Here is a 19,493-nt window from a genome sequence, read left to right on the forward strand (position 1 = left end):
GAGCAGGAAGACAGTTCTGGGATGTACAGGACAGCCTCTCCATGTCTAGGGCTGAAGAAAAAGTGTTCCAAACCTATGCTTTCAATTTAAACAGCCATTTTTGAGCTAAATCTTTCTCATGCTCCAGTGCTGTTCCGAGCTGTTTATTGAGTCTCCTTTGAGTCTCTTTGTAACTTACCTTGTTTGTAGATGATGAATTGCTCAAGTAGTTGGTTGGCGTTTTGCCTTCTTCTCCTCGTTAGCTGATCCAAGATGCCATCCCAACTACCCCTGCTGGTCTTTTGACTTGGGCATGTTGGAATCTCACATCCACAGTCGGTACAACTACCTAAGCTTGTAGTTACTCTCTGCATTTGTCCATATATAATTTAAAAAATAAGGCTAACTGATGTTTATAGTACATCCTTTAAAATAAAACCATTGCCCTAAAGTGTTGAAATCAGGAAATGTATTTCCTTCTTATCACATTCTGTCCCCTGAAGAACTAATGCAATTGTTTTGAGTTAAAAATCAAATGAATACAGAATTACCATACAAAAGCTTGCCACTTTTATTTGCGTACAAAACAGAAATGAAAGAGGTTCACAATAAATTATCAGTGTGCTCCCACGGAACATTCTTGTGTATTTATTGTAGGTGAGTTAAGAAAACAATCGTCTGTTAATGTGAGAAATCTTTGCAAAAGGATAATAAGCTGGGTGCAAGGACACCTGATGCATTGTTCTCCAGTGGATTTAGTCAGGTTACTCTGCTAGTAAAGCAATTCATCCAAAGCAAACAGAAAATAATCAACTGGGGAAAAAAATGGATAAGAAAACATAAACCTTTGTGAATGGTTGTACGTACACCACCTAGCCAGATGCAGTTTTTCAGATACAGCTTGAAGAGTGAACGGAACAGTACTCCAGAGAAAGATCTACAAGTGACCTTTCATCATCAGCTAGCACCAACCCACTAACATACTAAACTTCTGGCATGCAAGATAATCACCGTTGTTGGTTGTGTCAACTGGCCATGTACACTTTTTTCTCCTTTAACATCAGAGCCTGTAAACATCTTCAGTGACAGGTGAGGCACCGGGACAAAAGGCCAAATACAGTTGTGCATAAAATATTTCCCTTTTTTGAACAGTTCATTGAGAGGGGCTTTTTCTGTTGGCCTGTGTGCGCACTGCGGTCTTGGCGCTCCTTTTGGCTATCCTCCTCGCGAAGCGACTGATGCCCGGGGATCTCAGCTCAACGGCTTCCATCTCTTCTTGAGCAGGAGCAAACTCTGCTTGAGCAAGATGAGGTGATGGATAGGACTGGGAGTATGGGGATGGTAAGGGGTAGGACCCGTGAACTGCGTACGGCTGTTGCTCACCATCGTAAAGGTCGTCAGGGTCATAGATTTGGTAGGAGTTATGTGGCAACTGCACTACTGGGATGTCTTGATCGGTTGGCTCACCGTATCCACCTTAACCCACCACCACCAAGAGTATTCATACGGTTAAAACAGGAGAAGGGGAGTAGAAAATTAAAGCATTCATTAGGAAATGGACATTTTACATATAGATATATTTCTATATAATGTGTGTGAGTATATATATATATATATATATAATCTTTAAATACACATCTTTTATTCACACAAAGGAACAATGAAAACATTTAACAAAATTAATAAGCTGGAGCAATTGGAAACCCACCAACAGACAGCCAAGTTAGTTGGAAACCACCACCACAATTTGTCAAATGTCCAGTTGTAATACTGTGCTCATTATACACTGCACACTCTGCCTGCTATAGCTTATTCCAATTGTGGGCTAGAATACATGATTAGCAGGCAAAAATGGGTCAGGCAGTAATTTTTAGCAGTGCCAGGAAGCCAAGTGCATGTACAGCAGCTGTAAGTTCATTAGTGGTAGTCATTATCGTTGCTGGAAAGCACAGAGCAGTTCAGCATCCATCTCTGACCTTCAGCCCAATGAGACCTGAACCAGAATGAGCCTTTCACCTTCTGGACTGGTAGCCATTGTAAGGGATTGGGCCTTGAAACAGGAAATGAACAACGGGGAGGGGAAGTGAGGAGAAGAGGATAGGAAGAGACGACAACAAAAACATTCAGGTAAGTAAAACATACAAATCAGCTTAGGGGCAGATTAAACTGTAAACATTAAACAAATATGCCTTATGTGTAACATTTGTAGTTTAGTGCTTTACTAATAAATTTTGATTTTAGGTTGGGTGATAAAATTTTTGGTAATTGTGTTAACTTCTTCTCATGGCCTCTCCGTGCTATAACGGGATGGGAAAGTAGGATACAGAGAAGATACAGAAAGAATCATTTTCTCCAGATGGCTTCACTGGTTAATGATGGACACGTGCATCCCTGTGCTAGGTTACACTACTACAGGTTTAGTAAGGGTCATGCTCTCATGCCACTCAGAGGCACAGGGAAGGGGAGGTTGAGCAACACGTTTAAAAAACTGTAGGTGTAAAAAAACTCTGCTGTCACAAACATGAGTTGGTAGGGCTTCAACACAGACCATTGGGATGGAGCAGGCTCGTACAACTACACAAACACGTACAGGACAGAACCCTCTAGGCAGGGTCAGTTCTACAGGCTGGGATCAGACGGTGGTCCTTTGGTCACTATGCTGGGTCACCTTCTCTTCGTGCTGCAGTCCCACAAAGTAGAGCCACACTGGACACGCAGGTTTTTAGGGAGCCACCACATTTTTTTGCAAGGTTCATCGGTAGCCTCCATCTCACTTGGGCTGTTAGAAAATGCCACCCACACCTCTGCAAACGGCAGCTGTCCCGACTCGTGGCTACTCACCTCCCATGCCGTAGCCAGCGCAGGAGGACGGGTCACAGTACCCTGGAGGCCCAGCAGGACCCTGTGAGCCCGGGGCTCCCATGTGACCAGCAGGACCTCGTGGGCCGGGAGATCCTGGTGGTCCTGGGCTGCCAGTTCGACTTTCTCCTGGAGGTCCTGCATAGAATAGGGAGATGAGACATCTGAGTAGTGTCTTTCATGAAAGCAGGGATATGAGGCCATCTTTCCTGGCCTGGAAAACATGGCACTGAGCATTATAAACACTGCCAGGACACAGCTTGAGAGGAGGAGCAAGGCATCCTGGCTCTGACTCCCCTGGGCAAGCTGAGGGAAAGACTTTAGCCTCTGGCAAGGAAGACAGAGCAGCAGCCTGAGAGGAGACCCACTCCGGAGGAGCTTCCTTGCTGGCTGCTGCTTCATTTTCCTTGCCAGAGACAGCTTCTAGCCAGAACTGGAGCACATGTTTCACCAAACATCAGACTTCTGGAAAGGGATTTTCATGGGGAAAGAACAGGACTGGATGCCTGCACAGCTCTTAATGCCTCCCACTCCCTTTCAGTACAGTTTCTGGGTAATTCTGGTAAAGTTGATTCCAGTGCCTAATGGCCAGGATATCCTCATGAGGTCAATGCAATTTTACTCCTGTTTCAACAGGACCCAGTTATCACACTCTGCTTTTTCAGGACCTAAATATAAATCCATGTGATATAATGTGCTTAAATATATACTCTGTCAATTCACGTTTAGGTATGACATTAAGTCAATGAGAAGACAAATGTAGTTAGTCCAGATTAATTTTTTCCCCTTCCAGAACCCATGTCTGAAAAAAAAAAACAAACCAAAAACACTTGAAACATTTTAAAAAGGCGGGCTTGGAGAAGAAGTTCATCATAGGGAAAAAGAAAATACTTGTGTGATGGATGATACCATCATGTGGCACAGCCCAACATGATATTACATAGTAAGAACATTGTGGCAGTTAAGGTGCCTGAACTACTACTCTTCTGCTACTCTCCTTGAGGAGAAAGACAGCTGCTGTAAGCTCCTTCACACGTGGGTCAGACTGGTCTAATGCAGATGCCTCAATGTAAGTTTACCTGTGGATCCTGGTGGGCCTCGGGGTCCTTGTGTTCCAACACCTGGGTTGCCTTTTTCTCCTTTCTCACCTGGTAAACCTAAGGAAATAGTATTCAGTCACATTTTGATCAAAAGTGTGAGCAGTGTCTATTATTTAACCAGTACTATAGTTCCATATGTTATTTTTCATCTAAAAACAGATGGTAGAGAAAGAAGGAGGTGAAAATTAAAAATTATTTGGTTCTTTTTCCATCCCTCCCCTGACAGTCTCTGGAAGGAAATGTCATTCCTGGGGTCGTAAACATTCCTCCTGCCATGGTGGTTTCATCAGGGCGGTATGCAGAAGCATGGGCCCGTTTCCAGCCTGCACTTCCTGTGGAAAGCTGCCTCAGGACTACACCAAGGTGCAACTATTGTAAGTCAGAAGAGTCTTCCAAGCCTTACAGCTATAAATTAATGTGTGGCCCAGAAAAGTCAAAATTTTAGTGCTACAGCAAATTTTCCTTCAAACACTCACCCACTAAAGAGTGGTTCAGCACAAGATTGTTCATGGAAAGAGATGTTACCAGTTATGGCAGATTCTTGCTAAAACACATGAAAGGAGTTTCATCACAGTCAAAATCTGACCCCCAAATAAAGCTCAATCCAAGTGTTTCCCAGTCTTGAAACTCTGATATTCCAAGAGGCAGAGCCAGTGAGTTGTGTTCCTGCATTCACTTGTGGGACTAAATTTCTCTCCTTGTGTCTGATCTATGGACATCATAAATATAGTAATTGAGAGAAAGCCTTGCTTACTTCCAGCTTTCCATCTCCTTCTGCATTACCTCTATGGCATTCTATAAAAACACTTTCTATATGCTGCCATCACAATAAGCAGTGTTGAACTATAGTAGGTGTCAAAACTATAAATTCCAGACCCTGAGTTTCCATTGGTGACTTGGAAATTCTCGTAAAGTCTGTGTTTGATTTGGATGGTTCAAAGACACCAAATCCAGGCTGGTTTGTGGGACTTCCCCCCCATTTTCCAGACCTCCCTCCCAGCACTGGTAATTGCTCTCCTGGCTTCACAGCTTCTTCACTTTCAGAGTCAAAGTCTCTACACAGCACCTTCATCAACACAGAGCACAAAGAAAACAGCTGCAGCCCTGGATGGGCAGTATCTACAGTTCCAACTGACTGGTCTCCTTCCTTCCTCTCTGCTCAGGTAACTGCCACCTCTTAGGGCAAAACAGCTGGAGAACACCTCATTTTTGCAAGGAATCATAGAATCACAGAATATGCTGAGTTGGAAGACACCACAAAGGTCATGGAGTCTGATTCCCTGCCCTGCACTGCACTGTCCCCAAAAGTCACACCCTGTGCCTGAGAGCATTGTCCAAATGCTTCTTGTCGGGCTTGGTGCTCTGAACACTTCCCTGGGGAGCTGTTCCAGTGCCCAGAGATCCTCTGGGTGAAGAACCTTTCCCTAATATTCAACCTAAACTTTCCCTGACACAACTTCAGGCCATCCCCTCGCATTCTATCACTGTCACCACAGAGAAGAGATCAATGCCTGTTCCTCGTCTTCTCCTCATGAGGAAGCTGTAGCTGCACTGAGGTCTCTCCTCATTCTCCTGGCTGAACAAATCAAGTGACCTCAGCCCCTCCACATCAGGTTTCCCCTCATAAAGTCACAGAAGATATTTTTTACCTTCTTAAGCTAATTTGTAATGGAAGCAAATAAGTAAATAAAAAGTCTTAAGTGTGGAAAAAAACGTAATTAAAACCCATCAGCAACAAAGAATTGCTCACATCAAGTGTATTAAATATAAGGCTGCTGAACTGGTTTCAGTATCTGTGGAGGAGTTCTGGGTCTTCTGCAGGAAGAAGAGGCTTCCAGAGCAACATATTGTCTGACTCAACCACGTGGAAAACACAGGCCACACCACTGCAACCAGTAAATCCACAGTGAGCACATCATTGTTAAACAAAGCATGATGACCTCTTTATCCTACCTCTACAAGGTTCTTAGCCACTGTCCTGGCATAGTTAAGGCATTGCCTGTTTCCTTTTTTTTGCCTTTTATTTCCTTCATTTGCATAATTTTGAGGGAAGGATGGTGGTGGTGTTTTTTTCCAGGTGCCTGAAATTTGCTTAGCTCTGGCTTGCTTCAAACATATGCAGAAATTCATCTATTGCAATTCTCTGCCTGTGCTGCAGGCCTTGTAACAAGGTAAATGTATCCAAATTATCTCTTACCACCCAGGACCTGCAAGGAAAGGTTTCTCCCTTGCAAAAGGCAAAGTCTGTTTGTGTGAATTGCTGTTTTCCTAAGACAACTGACCCATTACAACCATCTGCAATCTTCACAGATGTTTAGTACAAGGACCATTGCTAATCCTACTTCATGGTAACAATACTTGGTAACTTCAAAGGCAGCAGCCACAATGTTTTGAAATCACGGCCTGCCATGCACTCAATTATAATTATTTACACACATAAAACTACACTCACATGTGATGTTCACAGGATAAAATGTCAATAAGAAATGCTAAACATGGAACAAATCTACTCAGGCTAAGAAGAAAACATTCATTCTAGGATAAATGATGAATCTCTGTGCAGAGCAAACCCACTTTGAAAGCAAACACTTAAGGCCAAGATAAAAGTCTGCATCAGGTTTCTTTTAGTCTGATTTCCAGTAACGTTTATCCAAGTTAAAGAGAACATAAACACTGATGCAAAAATATCCTACTCCTAAGGCAAAATGCTCATGAGTTAAAGCCATGGGCTTCCCTCAGGGACTTAAGAGACTCACAGACCTCTTGGCTCGCTCCTAATAAATGGCAGAATATTCAAAATTCACCCAAGCCATCTCTGGTGCCAGCAGTGCATGGCTTACAGAAAGCCAACCAGACAAGCCATCGCTCTAGTAGGTTAATGCATTGTTACTGCAACGGTTAATTGGCCTCAGAATGAAAATATGTGTATCAAAGCTTGCCATTTGAGTTAAGAATGCCTTCAGATCCCAGGAACTGCTTTCATGTTTGTGCTCTGGACATACTTCAGCAATACCATCAAACTGTCTCTTCCCCTTCATGCTAGCCATGGGTTTATGTCTTGCCCCCATCCAAAACAAGCAACATCTTCAGTTCAGCCCCATGGAGATCACAAGCAACTGAAATAATTTCCAACCCTTCACTAAAGATAACTCTGATAGCATCAGTTATTGAAAACAAAATCAAGCTCATTAACATATTCTCTAGCAAAGAAAATTAAATTTTCGTGGTTTCTACACAAATGGAAAGCTCAGGTGTTCTTTATCTAATTTTATCTTTAAGAGAATACTGTCCTGTGAGGAGAACTATGTATTGTACTTAAGAAAAATTAAACTACTCCCAAAAATGTCCCTTTTCGAGATGTTCAGCTGTGAGCATAGTGTATAATAACACAGGGTTGTGATTTTTTTGTTTTTTAATCCAGATGAAGCTAAAACTGGAAACAAAAATATTTAATTGACTCAGCTGGCAAAAGTTCCATTTAATTCCACTGGAATTGTGCCATCACAGCTGTAAATGTGGCTTTTGATAACACGTTTAACTAGCTCTTTCATATGAAGCCAGGAACAAAATAAGGATGAAGCTGTGCTTGAGAACAGTAACTTTCCCAGTGACAGCTTAGGTATTTATTGTACTTTAATCATGGTGGGATGGGCTGAGTGGCTGTAAGTTTTATTCACCACATAAGAGCTGAAGTCCATCCAGTAGTGGAAGAACTGCACTTTCACAGCATCTGAAAGATAGCACTGCCTCAGAATAATTTTTACTATGGCTTTTCCATTTTTTAACAAAGTTGAGAAAACTACCAGTATATAATAAAAATAACTGGAAAACAAAATAAAAAGAAAACATGTTGACTCTTTTGGTTTCTATACCATTTTGCAGAGGTGCAACTACTTCCTGGGCACTCAGAAGCCAGACACTGGTTGTTTAAGTGCCAGTTCATAAACAAAACCAATACAAAATATGTTCAAACTAGCTGAAAGAAAAAGAGAAACCAGTGCTGTGAACTAGTTAAACTTAAAATAGAGATGAGGGCTGTGAATAATCAGTGTTTGGTTTTTCTCCAAACTCTTATGCAAATAAGCAAGGAGCAAAAATCTAGTAATTTATCTGGGATTATGTACTGTAGGGGCCTGGTAATACAACGTGGCCTCTCAGCTGGCAACAGACACTGAGAACTGAATCTGTCAAGAGAATGACTTGTCCTTTCTCACTGAGGTGGTCTTTCTTGGAAGAACCAGCTCAGCGTGTGACTGCTAGGAGGAATCCCATCCAGGAATGGGACATCATGGACCTAGAAGTTCAAGTGGAGGTTTCTAACAGAACTCCATACTCTCTCTCAATCCATACCTCTTTCCAAAACCTCTGATTAACGCTTGGCAGAGTGACAGGGTAAACAAGGGAAAAGAAGCTATTGGCCAAGCAAGTTAGCAGAGAAGTTCACTTCACTGATGTCTCTCACTGCTGACATTTTCCAGTAAAGCTCTCTTTGGTGCACCATTTCTAACCAGTTCCCTGAGAAGTGTCCCCTTCTTACAGGCTGGGATTGAGTAAGTGGTAGGCAAAAGAGGTGAGCTGAAAGGAACATCTGGCCTCCCCCCACCTTTCTATTTTCCCTCTACCAGCCACTCTGCTTGCCTCTGAGCTTGCCACTCAGCTCAGAGCCAGTGACAGGCTCCTGCAGCAATTCCAATGGTTTGAGGGGGGAAAAGCAACACTACTAGATAAGCAAACAGGTGTTTTTGTTCTTCTAATGACTATTCTTAGCACACATTGTTGCAGGGCATTTTCTGAACTTAGAGGTGGAGCCTGACTTTCAGAGTTGCTAACGTGGCACTGAGTTTGACCATTAAATTGGCTTCATATACCACCAAAATTCTGATTACGTTAGTGCAAAGAAACACATTTTTCATAAAGACTTCCAGGTGGCTGGCTGGAGATCTTCAGGACAGGAATATACATTGTGTTTGTGGAACAAGTTAAATGCAAACAGTGTTCAGAACATAGCAAGGGATGGAGTCTGACTCCATTTATCCTCCTCTCTGTAGTCACTGGAAACTTAAAAACCTTTCTTTCCACCCAGAAGGTGAACAATTTTAGTCTGCTGCTTCCATGTGTGATGTGTCATTAGGAATCAAGTGAGAAATGGGAATGCATGAAAAACTTCCAGTCATTCTCCACAAGCATGAAAGTGGTTAAATAATTTTCAATTTTCCTTTTTGCATTTTGGGGTTAGCTTAGAGCAATTCCTTAGAAATGGATTCATAAATACCCCAAAAGTCTGTAGCCAAAGGTATCTTCCTGCTCAGGAAAGTGCTACTACATCAAACACACATCAGTCTAAAAATTCAGTTGCTTCTGAAGAAATTAAATCTTCAAGGAACAATAAATTATTTTATACTTTTGTCTAGTTTCTGAAGGAGCTCCTTCCTTTCTTCCAGATTCTGTTCAAGGCTGCAGTTACATGAATGTCCTAAAATCCATTTTCACTTCAAATAAACCAGCCAATAATTTTGTCTTAAAGTTTACACATGGACTCTTGATTCTTGAAACAACCTCATTTTAAGCTGAAAATATTGTAAAACACTCCTAACATTTGGTATCACATTTTATGAAAATCTGCAGAGAGGTCTGGCTGACTGCAGTGCTGAAGGATGCTTTTAGATTAAAGAAAGATGATTAGAGCTTTCTTTCTACCAAGTATAAAACTCCCCACAAGCAGTACCTGCCAAAATCAGTCCCTTCTAACATCAGGTATCCATATAGAGAGGAAAAGGGTAATAGAGAGGGAAGGGGCAATATTCTTTTTCATGTCTTTTTACCCTTTCTGTACTCTATTACCAATGCTGCTTCCCAGACATTAATACTGTCTGCAGTGGGCCAACCCACATCGTGTTTCATTTAAATGACTTTATCTAATCACTCTGTGATTCCACAATGTGCATGTCTGGACAGCAGCACAGCAAGTACAACGAAAATACAGGCTAAATGTTGGACATCTTCCTTTTTTGTAGCCTGGTATTTTGATGGTCCCTTTCCCAAAGTCCTAGCTTCAAAAACCTCTTCCCAAAAAGAAGAGAAAGATTTAAAATATGCTAGTATTAGTGTGGAATCAAGTATCCTGAAATCTGCATTCAGTGTCTCCAGATCACCCTTTTTAAAATCAGTTCTTCAACTGCTGTCTCTTCCAATCTTCTTTTTGGCTTGTCTCACACTCCCTCATTCCTCTTTCTCTCAGCTTGAGCAGGCAACAGCAGGACTGAAAGGTCAGTACCTGAAACCTTGCCTCTTTTTTCAAAATGGTAATGGGAATTACACTCTTGAGGTCAAGACTCACAGGTTCACTCAAAGACTTTGTGTTAAAATCAATGTTTTAACGATAATCATAATGGCTACTGTGCACTGGAACTAAGTTCCTGAACAGCCTTCACAGCAATTTTTAAACTCCCAGTTAGCAGATTTTGTAACAGCAACACCAATTCACTGCTTCTGAATATCACATTCGTCTCTTGGGTTTTTGGCCACCTCCTCGTGTGATGTTCTTCAAAGCACTTTCGCAATTGTAGATTTACTCAGTATTACCTTCTGAGGTTAGTGCTACTCTGGACACAAAAGATAGCCAGGGCTGCACAGAGAGTAAATCAAACATAGGGCTTGTTTCATTATTAGACAATGCTCGTGGAGGAAAGGAGAATGGGATCTAGTCTACATGTAAGAATACAGAAGAGAATTCTTGTAAATGTTAAGTGTGTTACTTCTCTCTGACCGCACCATTTTCTCTTCTTGATTCTCTGAAGCCCTCAAACTAGGAATTTTTTCTCTCATCTTATCAATCTTACTCCTTTCAGGTTATAATGACTCAGAAATTCCTAGACTGACACATTTCAAGTTATCAGAAAATCTGATAACTTGTTGATTTCCCCAACATTCACATCAGTTTTGCATCTGACTTTCTTCAATTGATCTTTTGCTTATACATTTAGAGATTCTGCTCACTTTGGAGTCTTACTAAGATGAAACATGATGTGATGGGATGTGCACAATGAGATTCTACCAATCTTCAGCAGTTTAAACCTCTGTCTGATCCTGCCAAATCCCACTTGGCAAAGCCTGCATGACCTTCATGACACAATCTCCGGAGTCTTCATTATGGTCTGTGTAAAGCTTACCAATTAGTGAGAAGAACGTTGCTTTCACATTTAGACAGGAGACAAAAGCTATTAGAATGTATCAGGAAAGGGAGGTATCATTTTGTATTTGCAAAGTATGACGCCTACCTCTTTCTCCTGGTCTTCCTGGTTGACCAGGGCTTCCTGGAAACCCTTGCATGCCTGTTGATCCTTGCTCCCCCTGTGGCCCTGGAGGCCCTGGCCGACCTGGCTCACCAGGAGGTCCTGCGATGGTTCGTGTTGAGACAGACTGGCTTGGAATCTGGTTCAGGATTGAGTTATATCTTGCCATATGACCTACCAAGAAAAAAAAAGTCATAGTTTTCAAGTAGCAGTGGAAAATCTGGTTCAGCAAAGTCTGAACAGAGTACTGGCAGATTCTCAAAGCTGTGGTCTGTCATGCTTTGGTATTAGGAAGTTGTGCACTTCTTGGGGCAGAAATAGTAGTTTAGGGAGTGCACAGAAAATGGAAGAACTATTGTGCAGAACTATTTATTATCCTTCTTAGGTAAGAGTTTGGGGGGCTTTTGTATTTTCTGTCAATAAAAACTTAAAATTGTTGCAGCAGAAGTTTCTGTATACTGTAATAGCTTGGAGACAATTCCAGCTTTTTTTTCAGAAGGCTGATGCTAATCAGCTCTAGTTGGACATGAATCCGGTTGAACATAAATCTAGTGGGAACATAAATCTCAACTGTCTAGTCTAAAGCAAACAGATCCCCTTGGATATTTTGAAAAGTGTCATATTTGTAAGTAACTGTGGCAGGAAAAGATCCATTCTAGAGAGAGAAGCATATGGACTGTGTGTACTTGCCTTGGATGAGCTGTTCACACACTTGACGAGCAACAGCCCGGACCATTGCTTGGGACTGGAGATCACCCTGGAAAGCAACAGCAGCAGGGTCAAGAAACAGTTTCTTGAGTCAGTTCTGTGCTGAAAGCACTTTGAGCAAAGAAAGATATTTATTATTGCTGAGACATTATATCCTCACAGATGAGAAAGGAAAGCCAAAGAAATTTTGTGATTTCACTGGTTCCCATTTCTCTTTTTGGCCAGCAATCAGAGGTCTCAGAGGACAGCCCTAATGAGAGATTTGGAGACATGCTTACTGCCACATATTTCCCACCTTCAAAACATTAATGTAGCTATAGAAAAGACCATGTCTAGAAAAGAAAGAAACTTTGATTAATTGCGAAGAGAAAACTACTGTGCCTGTAAACACAGACAAAAATAAATTTTCAGGAAAAGCTCTTTATGAGACAGAAGGCCAGGCAGGAAAAAAAACACAGCTACATGAACATAGACTTACCCGTTCACCCCTTTCACCCTTTGCTCCAGGAGGACCCTATGAAAAGATTCAATACAAAATTAATTCTCATTTTGTTCTGCTCAAAATTTTTAACACCTAAACTTTGTCTGCCTTGCAGATTCATAGTAAAGGGAGAAAAAATAAACTATAAACAAGCTTTCTGGAGGTTATGTGACGGTGACAAATACACTTCTACCGTTTCAGTACTCAACAAAATGTTCACCTTTGGCAATTACACGGAAACAATGACTTTCACAAGTGTTTGCCACACACACTGAATTCACTTATTCAAAATGATAGCAAGGACAGGCCACCATATAATGCATTTCACATGGCTGAAACAGGTCTAACTTTTGCAAAATGGCAGCCTAAAATTTGCTGTACTGAGACTCTGCATCCACTATGAACAGAGCGAGCAATGGGATTAAACTGCACAGAAGATTATGTTTGACATTGAGGATAATGTAATACTGTAGTGATGGTGAGCAGGATTATGGATTGAAACAAGTTGTCTAGGGCAGTTACAGCTTCACCAGTGTCAGGTTTTGGGGCAGGCTACACATTTCTCAGGAACTCCTGAAGCAAGAAAAGGTCTCTTGGTTAGAGCCTGCTGCTGCTAACACCAAGGTCATGGGTTTGATCCCTGTATGGGCCATTCACTTGAGAGCTGGACTTGATGATCCTTGTGATTTCCTTCCAACTCAGATCATTCTGTGCTTCTGTGTAGATAACCAGCTGATGGATACATGGTTAAGTACAGCTTATTCTATCCTTGGAGAGAAGAAACTCCTACAAAGACTAAAAGATTATTTCTAAGGCCACTATTCTGTGACTCTACATTTTGGAATAGACAGTTATTGAAGCTCAGTAATTTTTCCACCACCTGGTTTTTCTTCTGCACTACTAGAGACTAACCATGCATAGCAGAGCTCTTGCATGACTCACAGAAATATCTACATTCTAGAAAACTAACTTCAGTATCTGGAACATATGTTTGGACAGGAACTGCATAGTCAACATGTTATATATTGATAGTAAAATTCCATAGCTCATCAAATCTCCTTTGTCGATTCCATGATTACACTTAGAAACTATGCAGAACTAGGAATTAGGTTATTATCTTTACATATGTATTATCAGTTAATTTAATTTCATTTCCACTTAACTAAATGAAAATTATTGCATTCACCTAAATCTCCAAACCAAACTGGATTTTCAAAAAAAATTTCTATTCTACAAATAGTGTCAGAAATGCACACTTTCCCATTCTGATGCCTTTAAAAATTAAATAGAATGTTTACGGTAATAAACAGGAAAAAACTGAGCAGGCTTTATAATTAAACAAGTAGTCAAATGTTAAAATATGAATAGATAATATTGTCTGAACTCTTACAGAGACAAAGAAGTCACCTATAAATATTCTCTTTGACATAATTTACACACTCATTTTATACTTGTATTCCTTTCTTCCAGTCAAAATGTTTTGTAACAATAATAAAAAATAACATCTGAGAGACAAAATGAATACTGGAGGTTCCTAATAATAATTTTAGATATAGAGGATATAATTTTCCATGCAATGAAATTGATAGTTAAATATATAATAGCAATCTAGAAAAAGCCTTAGTCGTTAACCATTTGTTCTGATGTAAACACAGAGTAACCCCAAATGCCAGTTTTTTATTCATATATTATTTTCACAGTTTGGAAATCAGAATAATATTTAGGAAATATTCAGGTTAATAAATACTTGAATTTGCAGAAAGTTGCTGGAAGGGCAAAGGGAAAAAAAAGAAAGTAATTACACAAAGACTACAAATTCACATAGCTGAGTTCTTAATGTCTGTATTTTAATCTTGTGTTTTGACTCTAATCCCTATATTCCAAACATTGTAGGTAAGATCAACAAATATATTTAATTGCAAAGAATGAACAAAGAAAGGTCAATATGATGTTTAACTTAGCCACTAACTGCAAACAGATCATAGGCAATAAATGTTGAGAAGTTTTGTCAAACAGTGAAGCCAGGCTCAGAAACCAACTAATGCACAACAGCAGACAGAGAAACATTAATTAGTTTTACTTACAGGAGCTCCAACATCACCTTGTGGCCCCTGACTTCCAGTAACACCAGGAACACCTGGAGCACCAGGCATGCCCTATGTGGAAAAAGAGAAAGACAATAGTGGTGATGACAATCCACATCCATGAGTGCTGATGAGAAGTGCACAGGCAGTTCTGTCACTCAAAGACTGGAGATGCCCGGAGAGAGGACTAGGAAATACAATTTGCAGGAAAAAGAGCACCAAAAGCACAGCTCTGAGAAAAGCACTTGAGAAAAATAACTTGGGTTGCTTTCTTGAACAGGCAGAAATTGCTGTACCACTGGACTAAATCCTGTGATGTCAAGACTGTGTTCAGGGGGGATGACTCAGAATGCTCTTTGTAAAAAAAAAAATCAAGATGGCTTGGAGAATACTCAATACAACCAGTAGCTTCATCTAATCTTTTAAATCTATTAAGAAGGCATTAACTTTGCCTAGCTGCCCTGACTGGGAAGGCTGAGACTGATTCTGAAGGCAACATATCCTGCATTACAGGCTGGATGTGGCCTCTGCTTTCTTCCTTGATTACTCAATGAGAGCACTTGTGCTCACCTCCAGCCTCTAGACCAAGCAAAACTTGGTGGTTCACTTCAGCTAACAGTGTTAATTGGAATTTTTGACAAAAAGAAATTCTCATTTCAATGTTAAAAGCAGTAATTCCCTTTTTATTGTGCAGTTACTTGACTAAGAACAACCTATCAACTTATTGACAGAACAACTCTCCCCCCTTCCCATGGGAGACATTTTCTTGAGCTAAGTAGGAGTGGAAAGAAATTACACTGGACAAGCAGCTCTCTGCCAACTCCGTGCATCATGAGAATTCTATCTTCCCTTGGCCTTGCTCTATCCACTGTAGGATAGATAACAGTGTGACCTGTAATCCCCCAAAATCCTGCTAATTTTTGCAGTAAGAAATTCCATGGGCAATACTCACCATTGGGCCAGGAGGTCCTTGTGGGCCTGTGGGTCCATCCTTGCCAGGAAAGCCCTATAAAAGATAAATGAAATTTAATCTGTTTTTATATGTACTTCATGTTCTGTTTCATCTAGAAGAATTTTTTACTTTTGTTCTTTGGTTTCATTTTGCTTTGTTTGTTTGGTTTTTTTCCTAAATTATTACCTGTTGGTAGTGGTCTCTTCAGAAAAAAAAATTCCTTATTTGCCCTGGGGAGGGTTATTTTTGAAAAGGAGCTATAGCATCATAAAGATTAAAAAAAAAAAAAGTCCAGCTAGTCTCACAATATTTTTGAAGAAAAAACAACACAAAAGTCTTCATACCGGCAATTTTCACCTCTGAGTGAATTTCACTTTAGAACACTTCTGTAGGGAAATAAATGAGAGGGTTTGCTGTCAAACCTCTCTGCCACAGGGTCACGTTTCTACATCTGTTCTCGCTGGTTGCAAGCACTCACAGTCCCACTGATGAGGTGCTGAAAGATGGCAACTGAGAGTGGATCTCTCTGCCCAGCAGCGCTGTACATGTGCTCCAGCTAGCACTGAGGTCCTGAGCCGGGAAGCAGCAGGAATGCTCATGTGGTTTACATTATGAACGTGCCTCAGAGCTTCCAGAAATGAGAGCCAAAAACTAAAGATATCTTGGAAACTGGAAAGTGAGTACATCACAGAAAAAAAGACTGACCAGATGTAGAAGAAAATACACTACTAATAAAGTATTCTTACAAATTAACCAATATGTGCATTTTGTATCCACATGCTAAAAAGCTTGGGTTTCTGACCAGCCAGGTGATTAGGCAATTATTTTATTACTACACAGCCTGAACAGGAGAAATAAGGTTTTACCTCTGGCTCAAGACCAGTTTGAAGGTGGTTTATGCAGGAAAGTGTTTGGTTTATTGCTGAAAGGTTTGAAAATGTTTATGGTGACATACAGAGTTAAAGAATAGTTCCAGCTCTCAGTATCTCATGGAGCTTTAGAAGAAAAATTTACAACATTTTTGGTTTGTGCTTTTTTCCAAAACTTTGTTTCTGACATGATTTTAGAAGTGAATATAACATATTTTACTAGTTTTATGCTTTGCATAATTTGGAAACTTATTCAAATCTCTAATCATATGGCATAAAAATGGCTGGAGAATAATATTATCTGCCATATACCTGGAAAAGGGTTTTTTAAATTCTACTGGATGGGTGTTTTGATGATAAAATAAGCCACATAGTCAACTCACATTATGTTATTTATGCATCCTTAGACTTGATTAGGAAATACCTTCCTATTCCACAGTGTAGCCAGATGAAGCTGATGCCTTCATATTTATATTTCATTTTTAAAGCAAATATGTAAAACTTCTATCTATTTTTGCTCTGTTCCAAAGCAGTATGAAAACTGGTTTGATGCTTTTAAGGGTTTTATTAACTAGGAGGAGGGAAATGTAGTGCTTTCCACTGACTTCTAGGATCTAGTGTGGATTCACACAATCTTCTAAAGAAAAATAATAATCTATGTCTTTCGCTTCTCTCACCCTAGTCAAAGATAAGAATTAACAGTATGATCAGAAATACATTTTCTTGGAATATATTTCACAGTTTCTTTCTTCTGAGCAGTGCTCTTACTCCTGGCTGCTCAGTAATCAACTCCTGTCTACTCTCCTAGGGTTTATTTCTCTTGGCATTGTGTCTGTATCAAAAGATCACCTCCTACTGTATTTGCTAGATGTGAAAATTGCTATAGATAAGTCAAAGAGAAACCTGGTTGAAGAAGGAGTATGGCAATACCTGTTCTCATGCTGGTAAAAGACTAAAGGTATTTGTTTGTGCTGCCAGCAGCATTTGAAGGTGATGTTACTCAGAGCACCTGATGGCCAGAATGGATCTGACACTCATTCTGAACTTTTGAGCTGGGAGCAGAGATTAGTAAGTACCAGGAAATTGGCAGGAAGACTGGGAATTTATTTCTTCTGGCTCTTTCTCCCATAATTTTTGGTGTGTGTAATGTAGAAGAAAATAGAACACAGTGAGAATTCACAAAGTTGTATTCTGAGTACCGAAGCCTTGCAGATGCTATTTAATCTCCCATTTATTGAATTCTCCTCTTTGCTAAACCATCTCTAATCCAAGAGGAATGACTGGAGGAATTACATAGCACAACAGCTCTTTCTCTCTGTCACATCCAGAATAGAAATGACTCTGTACAATCCACTGATTCTCTCTCATGGAGCTGCATGTCCAAGAGCAGGATAAGACAGATTTTGATGTGTGACCTAGGATGTAAGTCTTAGAATCAAGGCTTATATCATTTTGGAAAGTTAACTTAAATGAAGACCTATTTTGCTAATGGCATGAAAAAAAGAGTTCCAGAGAAAGAGTGTAGCTCTGACAGAATATTTTTAAGGGATTTTATTTGCCAAAATACAAATGGCATCACCACTAAAATCTCAAGTCTGCTGAAATCAGCACTGCTGCTGACCTCATTATAAACTCTTGAGCTTTCCATAGCCTGGAATTTCTTTGGGGGAACTTGTGGAGAGATGACTTTTCAAGTAGGACTAGATACCAGCAAAAACTTAACTGAAGCTACTTAGCCAGGCTTGAAAGACTTTCATGTAGAGCCTTTAAAAAAACCCCTGCAGCCTGGGACACATGACTGCCAATTCAAGATCTGTCTTTCAACATGAAATGCTTGGGACTGCTGGTGGAGAAACATGATCTGTGCTCTTTAGTAAAACTCCCCTATAGTGCTAGTTGCAAATATGGGGCAGCAAGAAAGGACACCAACCAACCATAGCTACAGCCATACCATAAAAATAAATCATTTTACATTTATGAAATCTTTCCTGACAGTCTGGAAGCTGATGAGAGAGGAGGGAACTTTTCCTCATGTGGAGTCTGAGAAGTAGATTCAACTAGGTTATCAGACAGTTATAAAATATTATCATGAATATTTAGAATATTTCCCTTATTATCAGAAAAAACCCTTTTTTTTTTTCTCTTGATTCAACCTTCACAAAGTATTTTTATTTCATCACATTCTTCTGCATAGGGAGGGTATGTCATTATGAAAATGACCTTTTTATGAATTCACATAACTGACAGGGAAAATGTTCTAAACCCTGAGGAAAAGCAAATAAGTCAGGGACTTAGAACCAAGTTCAGAAATACATAAAATAAATTTTACAGGTTAAGTATTGAATTACAACATTAAGAAAGAAAAATCAAACCCATTCTTCAACTGATTTCAAAAAGAAAATCAGAAAGCATGGACATGAGAAATAAAATTAAAAATAAAAATGAGGGAAAACAAACTGTAAAAGTGAAGTGATTCCAATTATCCGGAACTGAAGGGGGAAAAAAATCCCCTTTCCAGCACTTCATGAGTCTGATATCACATTATACCCAGTTCAAAGTTCTCAGAGATCTCCCAATAAGTATCTGACAGGTAAGCCCTATGCTTACCACCCATTAAAATCAGTATGATTTAGCAACCTGCTTAAGTACTCTACAGCACTAGTACCACTACAATAAAATATTTAAAGATCAATAAATACTGAAGAGGAAGGGATAACTAAGCTAAGAAAAACACAGAAAATCTCAGTTCTAGTAGTATAATACTTGCAAAATAGTTTGGCCTCTTGGCTAACAGGACAAAACCCAACAAAAGGAACATTATACAAAAAAGCTATTTACTTCTCAGGAATTTTCCAGTTCCCCTTTGCTGCTGCAGTTATGCCCTTCAGAATTATCCCTTTTCAAGTGCTGGGTCTTCAAAGAGACTGCGATGAAATAATTGGTTTGGATCTTTGCCCATTAAAAGCAATTTTATGTTGTCATAACTTCACAGGAATCAAATGAGTTACAACACCATAAAATAAGTATAGCATAATTATTTGTTGCTATAGAAATAATTAAGCTGGACAACATTGCATAAGGGTTGCACAGAGAAAATACCAGGCTAACAGAACTAATTTCATGAGCCCTAGGCTGTTTGTCCAGCTCCCGTGATTAACAGCAGAAGAAA

The 19,493-nt window shown here is 39.9% G+C and overlaps 1 protein-coding gene across 5 annotated transcripts in view; it reads right to left on the minus strand.

The window, feature by feature from the left end:
• Window positions 1-526: 526 nt before the first annotated feature.
• Window positions 527-19,493, minus strand: part of COL14A1 (collagen type XIV alpha 1 chain) — a 116,008-nt gene continuing 97,041 nt past the window's right edge. For 3 of the 5 annotated variants that reach the window (XM_063418818.1, XM_063418971.1, XM_063418905.1), the window contains exons 41-48: window positions 15,456-15,509; window positions 14,504-14,575; window positions 12,417-12,452; window positions 11,921-11,987; window positions 11,216-11,404; window positions 3,918-3,995; window positions 2,821-2,976; window positions 527-1,455 (exon numbers count right to left, since the gene is read on the minus strand). In XM_063418818.1, the coding sequence (XP_063274888.1) occupies window positions 1,133-1,455; window positions 2,821-2,976; window positions 3,918-3,995; window positions 11,216-11,404; window positions 11,921-11,987; window positions 12,417-12,452; window positions 14,504-14,575; window positions 15,456-15,509 (975 nt within the window). In that variant the 3' untranslated portion in view covers window positions 527-1,132. Of the gene's footprint in view, window positions 1,456-1,540; window positions 2,030-2,820; window positions 2,977-3,917; window positions 3,996-11,215; window positions 11,405-11,920; window positions 11,988-12,416; window positions 12,453-14,503; window positions 14,576-15,455; window positions 15,510-19,493 lie in introns of those variants that run through there. The other 2 variants (XM_063419056.1, XM_063419137.1) reach the window with 2 other exon arrangements.

Source organism: Prinia subflava, chromosome 1 (genome assembly GCF_021018805.1).
Source record: "Prinia subflava isolate CZ2003 ecotype Zambia chromosome 1, Cam_Psub_1.2, whole genome shotgun sequence".
NCBI lineage: Eukaryota > Metazoa > Chordata > Aves > Passeriformes > Cisticolidae > Prinia > Prinia subflava.